Raw genomic sequence first — 12,478 nt, forward strand, 5'->3', positions numbered from 1 at the left:
AGTCCTTTGAAATAACTATGACAGCTTTTCTAAAATAAGGAAACTTCTTATTTTCTGACATTTCGATGTGTGAATTGAGGTAACAAGTAAACCCGATGTGTTATTTTTACATGTGCTAAATGAATAACTTTTGAAAGTGTTACGTTTGGCTTAAACCTTCAAATAATATAAAATAGCCTATAACCAGGATTGTTTTGATATATTTTATTTGTTTCGCATTTTTGGTGGCAGGAATTTAATAAGTTATTGATCAATAATCATTTTTTAAAACAACTGATTTTTTTCTGTAATAACTTTTGTTGTTTTTCTCCCCACAACATGAACATTAAATAATGTTAAATACTTTTCACTTACTGGTTGATTTAGGGTTGTTTTAATGTAAGTTTTGTGTTAAATGTGTTTCAGTTTAGGACATTATTTTTGAGTTGTGAATCTGCGTGCATATAAATGAATGCAGTGCATATTATATAATTTGTAAACCACCCATTGCATGTTCGAAGATGTAAAAGATTACTTTGTTTTGCTGGATCAAATGTTGTGTGTACCATTAAGTAATGCAGCAAAATGTAAACATTATTGATGAAGAATTTTGATTTCATTTTAATGTACAGCATTGGGGTAATGTATTTAATACAAATATTGAAGATTTAATTGAATTCAGAAATTTTGAGACAAAGTTACCACAGGTTTACATTGATACAGTGATTTTATTTTGTTGTCCACACTTATTTTTTTGAGGCTCTTGAAAAAATGAATGAAAATAACAGTACAGTTTGTAAAGCCAGGAATGGTTTGGAAAATGATCAGTTTCAGTTAGTGAATTTTTTAAACAGCAATTTGATATTTGACAGTTGCCATTATTGTAGATTTTGTCATGATATAAAGTCAGTGTTTACAGTTGTGTGGTTTCACAAACATTTGACCATGCAAAACTTGTAATTCTTTATACTAATTACAACATTATGTATTAATACATTTCAAGGATTTATCAAAGTGCTGAAACTAACATACAGTGTTATGATAAATCCTAGCTGTCACAAGGAATTATTTTCATTCACTAATTACATGGTATTGTTCACGATTACAGGAGCTCAGTAACACGTATGAGTGTTGAACAGAAGCATAATGTGATGAAGAGTGTTGACGGGCAGGAGCGGGGAACTCTTGATGTGATCCCGCCAGAGGAAGAGAAGGCAAAAAGTAGTTCCAGCTCGTGTAGCGAGGAGGAGGAAACATCGTCCACAGAATCTGAAACAGGTAAATGTCAGATAGGTATATATGCATTCATAATTGAAAAAGTTTTAATATCATGTCTAAAATTTTATAGTAATAATGTTAATCAAACAATATAACCTGACTATAATACAGTTTGAAATGAAATATCATTGGTAAAACATTAGTAATGTACCGGTAACAATTAAAATGTGTTAATGTCATCATTAAAGTCCCAGTTCAAATTAAATTTTTAGTAATAAGATTTTCCAGTTAAGAAAACTAATGCTAAAACATGAGTATATAACAATTAATATGTGTTAATGTCAGCATTAAAGTTTGAATTGGTAGTGTCGCTGTTCAAATTAAATTTTTTACTGGAATATAATTTTCAATTTAAGAAAACTATCTTGACAATGACTTTTCATCTTACAGAGAAAAAGAATGAAATCAACAAAAAGTCGTCTCAACAGAATCAGGTATCTAAATCTGTCTTAAAACATAGAAATATTTTCTTATATTTTCTATATATTGAATCTTTTAAAAGATATATTAGCGATGTATATTTAATAATGTTCATTTTAGTTTGCCATAGCTTTAGGCCTTTTGGCCTACTTAAGCGGCATTTATGATGCATATAGAAAGATACATGTAAAGCACTTATGTCGCTGATCAACGCCTGCTGAAATATATATACAGGATTCCCGTTGTCGCTCGCCAGTGGCGCAAAATGTGACAAAATATTAATTCTATAGGTAAAGAATAAAATTTGGGTCAATATAGATTAGGATTAGAGCAGATGACTGTTAGACTTGAAGAGATATAGTTTCCAAGGGCATGGTTATTGCATACAGTTGAATTGTGTTAGGCATGTAGAAATTACTGAATACAAAATATATCATTTGACATGTCCTTAGTGAAATTAACACAAAATGATGTTCTTCAGCATATATTTATTAATTGTGATTTATACACAGTACTCACTACTGTTTCTTTAAGATTCTATGGTTATTTAAATGGCCAAAATATTGAGTCTTTTTTCACTCTTGCTCAGCAATATTATCATACTGATTGCATAAAACTAAAGTTTTTAATTCAAAACCATTACAATTATATTTTCCTATTTACAAGAAAAAAAGATTTAGTGGATTCATAATTGAATTCAAAAATTAAGCAATCAACTGCCAGTGTGTTTAGACTGGTTTTTCAGATTGAAAAAATTACTATTATAGATGGGTTCTTTATAAAACAGTAAAACACTTTAATTTTAGTTTTCACAATTATCACAATTGATGTATACTATAAAATGAGATAATTTCTGAAGAATGTCATATTTGATTTTATGTTGTTTGAAAAAGAAGACATGAACTACATGTGAATTTTGTAGGTTCTTGATAAATGTATGTCACCTGTAAAGACCTTTTAACAAATCAGGAAAAAGAATATTATAAAATTATTAATTTATAATCTGTATTCTACTCATCAAGAATGATCTAAGAATAAAAAACTTTGGAATCTTTATGTTTGAGCAAGAATTAATTCATATTTGGATAAATTTATTTTATAGTTAGTTGCTTATTTTACCAAATTATATACAGATACAACAAACTTCTTTTGATTAGCTTGTTTCATTCCAATGCAGATATAAGTTCATAATATTGAATTATTCTTGAATACTGTACTGACTTTATTTGAATTGATTGGTCCATTACAATACAAAAAGGCATTCTTGAAATTGATCATACTGGAATAATGAGTTCAAAGTTTTACCTTTAAAAATGGTGCTTTAAGTTTTTTTTTATAAAGATCTTAAGCTTGTGAATTGATGGTGAAAATTTTTCATCATCAATGGAACTGCTATAAATCTGGAGCTTTTTGTTTTGTGAAAAAAATATTTGTCAGTATTGTTGCTTAAGGCTCACAACTGATTAATTTGTGTAGGGGGGAAATCTGACAAAAGGCAGGCATATTTTGTATTAGTCTACATGTAAGAGGTACATGTCTTACAATCACTTAAGATGCTTTCATGACTTTATTTTAGGATTTTAACTCTTTAATGATCTGGGCCTTTAAATATATTTAAAGAAGAGGGTTAATTGGGTTGAAAGCATCATTAACTTGCTTCAAGTGCACGTATGCCACATGTATACTGTTTTTTTGTGTTGTGTGCTATATACCTGTACATTTTTCACGCATGCTTAGCCACGGGACCGGGACAAGCCCCCAATTATGACAACCGTGGAAATTAAAGAGAAACAGACCCCAGAAATGCCCAAAATTGAGGAGTCTGATGTACCGTCAGAGAAAGAAAATATTAAATTTATGGACGATGAAAATGAAGAGATTAAGAATGAACTTAAGAAAGAGACAGAAGTTATAGGTGATGGTCTCAAGAAAGACAAGATATTCAATAATGTAAGTAAATTTATGTGTAAAATGGACATTTACGCAGACTGTTTTTCTAAGTCTATACTTATATATTGTTTGAGAGAGGATGCTAAAAAGTGCAAAGTTGGACTGTTTCAGGTTTTATTTCATAAAGTTTATTTTTGTGTTGGTTGTTTGGAGAATATAAAAACAAATGTAAGATACATCCTTCATTTATTGTGGATGAAATTTTCAAAAAAGAAATAGCATTCTTTGCATTTCTTTCTATGATGGGCTGCGGGCAAACCATGTGTCTTAATTAACATGCCCAGCTTAGAAGTATATTCCAAGCTCCTTTTGTTTAACTAAGGTTTTTGTTACAAAACAACCAAATTCTATCAGCCACAGGATATACTTAGAAGAATTTTGTATGTAACTTGGCTTACGCTTTTTTTTTATTCACATAATTCATACATCTTTAGTCTGAATCCTTTATTTCTGTTGAAAGTTCAAACACCAAAAACTTGCAAAGCTAACAAAATGTTGTATTAGATATATTGCTTGGTGCAAGGTTTTAAAGAAATGTAGAGAAAAACATTCTGGCTTAAAATTGGACAATTTGTTCCTGACATTTTGTTCAGCATTTAAAGTCAGAAATAAATAATAAAAAATGAGAAATTCAAATGTGGAAATAAAAGAAGAAAAAAAAGAGGAAAATGTAAAAAAAGGTAAGTGGATTAATGTAAATAGTTTATCAATTATTTATGGACAAACACTCACTATAATAATATCAGTATGTTGCAGTGAAAAGGTAAGCTTTCTTTTTGTCATAAATGTAAAAAAAGAAAAGAAAATGCATGTGCCAATTGTGTAGTCCTAAGTTACATATATGTATTATTGCATGAGAAGCACCCACTAATCCTTAACCTGTTGGAACCAAAAAATGATAAGCCATTGCAATAAGTGTAGAGCCAGGCAAGCCTATATATCAGTGCAGTCAGACCAGGCTACCAGGTTCTTTACTGTTTGGTTGCTCAATTTTGATATTTTTCTTTGTGTTATTTTGAAATCCCTCCAAATTCAAATGGAATGTTCCAATCTCAAAGCAAGGCAAGTTCATTCCATAATTGATCAGGTTCAGGGTTATTTACATTGATAAATGCATGCCATCCCATATATAATATTCAAATCCTAGGTTTTAAAAGCTATAGTTATAGACTATAGTTTTGAATTAAGGTAGTTGATATTTATGACACGCTGAAATTGGCAATGATTGGTGTCTGTGAAATAAATGTCTGTTAGTTGCAATTTCAGTCTTAATTTAGACAGAGCTATAATGTGGTGTTGTATGAAAATGTCACAGAACATGCTACTGGTGTATGATTTAGATACCTATGTATAAAAAGGTTTTGAAGCAATATTACTCATTTTAATTCAGGGTTTCATTTTACTATAATTTTAATCATTCAAAAGGACAAAAAGGAAATTCAGAAGGAGGAGAAGGATCAGAACAAGGTGAAACCAGAGAAAATTGAGGATACGTTAAAAAATAAGGAAATTGTAAATAATAACAAAGAAGATAAGAAAGAAGTTGACCTTAATGAGGAGAAGAAAAAAGAGGTCAACAAAGATACTGAAAAGGTCAAGGTCAATGAAAAGGTCAAGGGGACTGAAAGTGATAAAGAAACACCATTGATAGAAAATGTTGCTCCTAAAAAGGATCGAGAGGGTCTGAAGCGAACCGTCAGCGCTCCGCCAAGCGTGACAGAGGTAAATGCACCTTGCACGTGCTGCTGTGTTGAAAATCTTCTGCACGTGCATGAACATCATATTAACCAGAAACCCCTCTTTGCAATGTGGTTTGCGGAGAAACTAATATATCTGTTATCATCAAATAAACCCTATCTAATACATCAGAACTGTAATTCAAACCTATTTTCTTAAATCTTGTAACAAAATGAGGATATATTTTCAGGGACATTGCACATTATTATATGTCACCATTATAACTAATCAATATTTCACCTTTGTAAAAACTTTGCTATTCACCTGTTTCTACACACATCAGAAAAAAGGAAAGGTAGATTTGTGCTATTCATTTATTTATATTTTTTAATGGTAACATTGCCCACTATCATACATTAGTCAGTATTTGTGTATTGAGCATTTAATCTTTTCATTAAAGATTATTTAATGTTAAGTTAAGTAAATGGTTACAACAGTTTTGTTTTCTCTGCAAATGGCATATAGGCTAGTTACCCATGTATCTTGCATTTCTGTACTATTCAATAAAATAATCAATAAAATGATGAAATTGGAATAGAAATTAGTTTAATTCAATTGTTGGGTCATTTAATACATTTAACTGACGATGAACTAGGATGCAAAGTCCACAAAATGTCACCTTTTATGACAAATTCCACTAAAGAATACTTCCTGTAATATATAAGAAAACAACAACTCGGTTTATTTTTTATTTATGTAAGGCCTCAGGACCATGCACACAGTTATACATAAGACATTTACTATTATAGTATATTAAAATACAAATTTAAGAATAACTACTAGAATCATTGGGGAAAAAATAGAGCTTTGCTGTGCTTTTGGTTTGTTTATTTCCTGAGGTAAACTTTAGATTTAGAAAATTCAATCAGGTCAGTTGAAATTTTCATCAGATGTTAAATAAAATCACTGAGAAGTGTGTATGAGAGGTGAAGGTAAGTTAATTTATAACCAAGACTATGTTAGACAGTGCTTGCTCTCCCCCCTCTCTTCCAGGTATGTTAATTTTGTCTTGTTCTTAATTATTGTTATGCTTTGCTTTACTTACATGTTTACTTTTCAAACTCCTGTTTATGTAACATTGTTCCCTTTTCTGTTATGTTAGTCAAATAATATAGTAACAAACACTTCCTAAATCAGCTGCTTTCTTAACTTGTATTTCCCTTTTCCTCTTGTGGAAAACTTTCCAAGTAATTTCTCAGTCTATACTGCTATGCATGTAAATTGTGTATGAAATATACAAGGTCAAGAAAATGAATGTTAAAACTTAAGTACTTATTCAGTTTTTACCAATTTACTTTGATTTCACTCTAAATTAATGATTTATGAAATATTTTTTGTCAATGTTTTACAATGATGTGCTTTATAATTTTGTAATTTCTGCTGCATATAATTATGATTGATTTGGTTGCTATTGTTGTTATTTTTTTGCCACTGAAAGCACCAATTGATTTATTGTCTGTTTTCTTGAAATTATCAGGAAACTTTTTGAAAGGCTATGTTGTTTTGGCCTAAGAACAACAATATTCATACACATAACTGTTAAGATAAAACCAGTGCCTTAAAAGTAAATCAGAAAAATTTATTGATTAGGCATGCTTATCACATTTTGTCAGTCCTTTAAATACTTTGATTAAACTAGATAGCACTTTTTAAATCCTCAATATCAAAGTAGACATGTGGTCTACCACCTTGTTACATCCAACATCCACGACATCTGTCCTCTTATCCCACTGTTTGTCCTAATTCCTATAAGATGGTATGGAATGAACAGATGATACATGTGATTCGTTAACTATCCTGTTGGGTTGCCCATATTGTGATACAACCTCCAGAATTAGTTGTTATTTTCTGGTTTGTGTGTTATACAGTAATTGCCCCATTCTAGAAATTACCCTGGTTCTTTCACTTTCCTGGTGTAGAGCAATAGTACACAGGACCTCCTGTCTTTAAGGTCTCATCGGTATTGTTAAAGGAGGAGTAGGGAATTGAACCTGCCACCTCTTGATTACTAGTCCAGCATGTTACCACTGGACCTACTATTTGAGACACTGTCCTGCCCACTAAATTAAATATATAAATCTTGAATGTCTGTGAATATTTGGTCATTTATTATTAAAGAATTTGTCATGCAAATATTTTTTACTTTTGGATAAAAGAAATGAAATTTGACATATTTATTGTTTGTAAGTTTGCTTCTAATATGGAGGCCAGTATCCCAAAAAGCATTTGTTGCCTTGGTTACCTGCTTGTTCTCTAAAATACCATAGATATTTATAGTTTGAACATTATAAGTCAGGGCCTCATTTTTTTTACATCAATTTGCAAATTTAGTTAAATTGCAAGTCCATAGTGCTTCACTTTGAATTGGACACTGTTTACAGATTTTAAGGTTTTTGTTTGAATTGTGTTGTTATTTTTGTGAGTGATGGCTTGTGGGCTGATGTTTTCTGCATGTTTGACGTTCAGGTACCAAAGATTTCCATTAACAAGAAATTATTGAGAGACGACAATAAGGGTGAGAATGAGATTCCCTCGTGGCGGCTTGGCCTGCGGAAAACCGGCAGTACAAGCATGGTTCCGCATGACTCGTCAGTGAGTAAGCCAATTGAAGAGGATAAAAATTTACCTCGGTCCGCTTCGAGTCCAAGAATTGGTGAGGAGGATGAAAATAAGAAAAATGAAAAGAATGTAAGTTTACAGGGGATAACAGAGGCTTTGGTACTGAATTTTATATTTTTGAAAAATTGGCATTGAACAGTTAATTTATTTGAGACAGTTGTTGAATGCTCAGTCAGTTTTTGCTGGGTTTTCTTTAACCACCCTCTTTATCATGTAACAACTAACTGCTTCATTGTTATTTGTTTACACCATGTTAAAGAAAAAGAGAGTAAAATTCTGGTAAACATGCTTTTATAATAACATTTCTGGTAGACATGCTTTCATAATAACATGACAATTTTTCTCTATAAAACTTGCTACTCTCCGTTTTTGAACGTACATGTATATAACATTGTGACATCAAAACCTGAATAAAACCATTTTATTTATTTACTTACTTACATTTGGATAACTGAAAGCTGCACTGGAGTAAAATTAAGACAATTTTGTTACTTGTTACTCCTTCATTACCAGAATTTTATATTATTTCATATTTGTTAAAATGATACTATGAATTTTTGTTCCCATTTCACCCAGAGCTTTTACACATTGCACTGTATCTTACACAAAATGGTTCAATTTCATGACCATTCATACATAACTTACAAATATTAGATATCTAATTTCTACTGTAAAGCTGCCATGATATAAGTAAATAGAATTTCCATTCATTGGACTTAATTAATTACTCATTTTGAACAATACACAAGTGATAATGATTTGGAAAAAAAAGTAATTGGATTTATTGATAAAATTTTATGAAATTTGCATTCATAAAGTTTTCCTTAAATTTTACAACTATAATTTACAATTTAGATTTGATTAATATAGTACAGAATGTTTAAAACAATGTTTGCAGGTAATTTATTGACTTTGCTATTGATTCAAGACTTGTTTTAATGCAGGATAAACCTGTTACCAGACGCCCATATCTCAGTTCTTCCTCATTTTCGACTGCCGACAACAACAACTCTAGTGTAAGCGAAAGGTGGGTACATTCCTTCTTGTTACCATGGTTACATATAGAAAAAATACATAATAAACTTTGTATTATTTATCATGTTACTTCCCTTATATATCATAAATGTCTGCTATGTTGAAGTTTTTTTTTTATTTTGTATTTTTTGCGGGGTTTTTATTTGAGAATTTTACAAGATCTTAACACTTTTAGGGCAAGAATTCACAGGAAAATATGTATGAATAGACTATTTCAACAAAAATGATTTTTGTATGATTTATATAGAGTATTTAGAATGAGTGTAGGTTTCATACTTAATTAATTGAACAATTCAATAAAATTATGCCAGTATAGTTCTATTCAACTTGTTCAATAAATTAGTAATGGAGCTACACAAATATTTTTTATTTATCATATACCCAAAATAAAACAGTATACAATGAAAAAATAATAATTGGTTGCAATGTTTTAATACTTTTTAGTTTTGACTCATTAGAAAAAAGAAGTATTTACTGTTTTAACAAAAGATTTTTAAAAACATTTAAGACTTTCAAAGACAACATTTAACAAGGCCTATGTGAATTAAAAGATTTTTTATGTTATTATAATTCAGTATGATATAAGACTGTTTCAACCAACAATTTTGTTTCATGTAATATAGACTTCAGCGATGGAGAAGGTTTGTGTAACTTTTAAGTTAGATGTACAGTTTACTGTTTATACTGTATCCAGATGTATTCCATCTTGTTGGCTTTGTCAATTTGACTACCCTCAGCTTTAAATGGTTCCTTTATGCTTATGGTTGAGAAATTTGGGGGGAAGGGGGGTTTATAATGCCAGTATGTTGGAGCAAATAGAATTACCTTAAATGACTGGTTGTTAAGGGAGCTGTGACTCTGCACTGTTATACTAAATTTTACGAATCTAATACTTTCATTTGTGTCAAATTCTACCTTGTATTAATTTGCAAGGCCTCCACCATGACTAAGTAAAGGTCAAATTTACTGTTTGGTTCATGTCACTAAAGTTTTCTTAATTATGTTGGTTATTTTATCATGAAAAATTATCATGGCCACATGACTTTCTGATAACCTCAGAAACTTTAAATGGGAAAGAAAAATTTATAATGCTGTGTCTTAAACTTGGGGAATTTTTTTTCCATTAGGGCCCTACTAGTAAGAAGACACATATCCTCATTTGACTTAAGTACTAGCCTTTCCAAGAAATAAATACACCTAACTAAGTCTTAAGATGGAAAATAGATAATATTTTAGAAAAAAGCATGAGTAGTGATTTGGGTAAAGATGGATATGGGAAAAGAAACTGGGAATGGTTAGTTGTTAATAAAGTTTAGATATAACATGATGTGATATATTGGTAGTTGAAACATGACAATTATTGCAAAAAGCTGTATTGATTCAGCTCAATAAAAAAGGGTATAGTTGCTAGCATAAACTAGTAGTGAAGCATATAGTTTAAAAACAAAAACAAACGAAAACTTGTCATGAATATGAGAATTAGGTGTGTGAATTACAGAATTGGAGGGGGGGGGGGGGTAAAAAACATGAAAAGAATAAAGGTTTCGATAGGACCGAACCGGTAGAAAATAAATAACTGCAACTAGCTCTGGTGTTGATGTATTATACTTCACCATTTTCTTTATTTTGATTACATAAAAACAAGTTAGTTCTGGATTAGTATACAGAATTACTTTAGGTATATGTCAACTGTTGTTATATGACCTAAATGGTAGTAAATACAGAAAAAAGTTTCATATGGTCTAGAAAACTTCATTAAACAATGCACTTCCCCCCCCCCCCCCCTTTTTAGGCGTCAGTGAAAAAATGTCCTATATGGGCCCAAAACACATGTTTTCGTTTGAGAAATGTTGCTCAAAAAGTGAGCACTTTTTCGGCAGCACCCCCCCCCCCCCCCCCATCCAAAAGATACATCAGGGGGTTGCCAGAAGGGAGATGTGCCCCCTTCTGTCCCCCTCATCACCAAGAAAAATTTTGGACTTGTGAGAGGCTAAAAATGACCCCAGGTCGATCATAAGGTAACATGTAACCAACGCTGAAAAGCCTTTGACTCTAGATCAATCCCTTGAGAAGTTGTAGCACTTTGAAATAAACTTTGATTGAGGCAAAATAGTGATTTTTGGCAATTTTGAGATGTCCCCTTGTTGCCATGGTAACAGGAAATTTAAGACTCAGCATGTCGTTATAAAGTCAATGGTCCAGTCAACATTTGTGCCAAGTTTGATTAGTATTGAAGCATTTTTCATAGTTTCATAGCAGTTTGAACTTGTAACAGGAGGCTTTTCAATGAAAACGGCCATTTTTCACAATATGCTCATGAGGGAAAGGGGGGGGGGGGGGTATTGCCTAATGGTTAAGGTGTCTGCATGTCAACCCATGGATCATGGGTTTGAGCTCTACTTATGTCACAACCATGTTTTTTCATATGACACCTGTACCGGTCAGTTCCAGGAAATTAACTTGAAATGATAAATATAAGTTGCAATTTGTGGGTTTTTTTCAATTAAACTTAAACGTATAATTGTTTTAACTCAACTGTACCAAATTTCGCTTTCAACCCTATCCAAATGTTAAAGTCACCATTTTCTCCTAAATTGTTTTACCAGTTAAATTGTCCTGGCTTTATTTCACTGCTTATATTCTCTGCTCTGCTGAATGAACAAGGAATAATAAAAATAAAACACATTAATTTCAACTGTTCTAACCCTTAATTTGTTGAATTTTTAAATGGATTTGTGCAGCTTCTATTTTTGGGACAGTCCATGATCAATTTTAGGGGTATAAAGATGAAAATTTAAAGTTTATCAGCCAACAGTATAGAGCCTGGTCAGACTGCTCTACAGGTTTGCCAATTAAAAAGGTCTATGATCAAAGTACATGTATAAATTGTAAATAATTTAAAAATTAAATTGATTTATCTTCAATGAATTTACTTTCTCTTTTACTTTAGGATTTAGAATATTTGAAATTATTTATTAGGAATTGACGCAGAAAAACTTTTTGCATGAGGAAAATTTTTTTTAAAAATTTTGAAGCCATGCACAATATGAGGATAATTATAATATAATATATTTTAAAAGCTTTAGGTATGTAATGTATACTTTTGCTATTGTTTCTTGATATAATCACAATGATTTTAGAAGTGGCTTCTCCAGCTATCTTTGCTAGCAAAAATAATTTGGAGATATAAATAGCCTAGTTTTGATTGGTTGTAATGTAAGTCACATGATTACTTTTATTACTAGTGGGAGGGGTTAAAAATGCATTATTGGATTTCATTGGAGCAGAAATTGGGTAGCATTAAAAAAACTAAGATTTTTCAAAGCGATTGAAATATGCACACCAATTTGGTAATTTTTCCGTAGGCAATGGTGAAAAACAAACATAAACACATATACAAGTGGTTGAGAATACAGTTTGATTAATCATTTACTTCATATTTTGGTCTCGAGCTTATTTC

At 31.1% G+C, this 12,478-nt stretch overlaps 1 protein-coding gene across 1 annotated transcript in view; it reads left to right on the forward strand.

Moving 5' to 3' along the window:
- LOC132740988 (protein phosphatase 1 regulatory subunit 12A-like) overlaps nucleotides 1-12,478 on the forward strand; it is a 94,511-nt gene that overhangs the window by 36,835 nt on the left and 45,198 nt on the right. Inside the window, exons 9-15 of the mRNA XM_060729061.1 lie at nucleotides 1,088-1,257; nucleotides 1,648-1,691; nucleotides 3,415-3,627; nucleotides 5,053-5,349; nucleotides 7,831-8,052; nucleotides 8,928-9,010; nucleotides 9,642-9,659. Coding sequence (XP_060585044.1) covers nucleotides 1,088-1,257; nucleotides 1,648-1,691; nucleotides 3,415-3,627; nucleotides 5,053-5,349; nucleotides 7,831-8,052; nucleotides 8,928-9,010; nucleotides 9,642-9,659 — 1,047 coding nt within the window. The remainder of the gene's footprint in view (nucleotides 1-1,087; nucleotides 1,258-1,647; nucleotides 1,692-3,414; nucleotides 3,628-5,052; nucleotides 5,350-7,830; nucleotides 8,053-8,927; nucleotides 9,011-9,641; nucleotides 9,660-12,478) is intronic.

This window comes from Ruditapes philippinarum, unplaced genomic scaffold, assembly GCF_026571515.1.
Source record: "Ruditapes philippinarum isolate M1 unplaced genomic scaffold, ASM2657151v2 ctg411_1_1_1_1, whole genome shotgun sequence".
Lineage (NCBI taxonomy): Eukaryota > Metazoa > Mollusca > Bivalvia > Venerida > Veneridae > Ruditapes > Ruditapes philippinarum.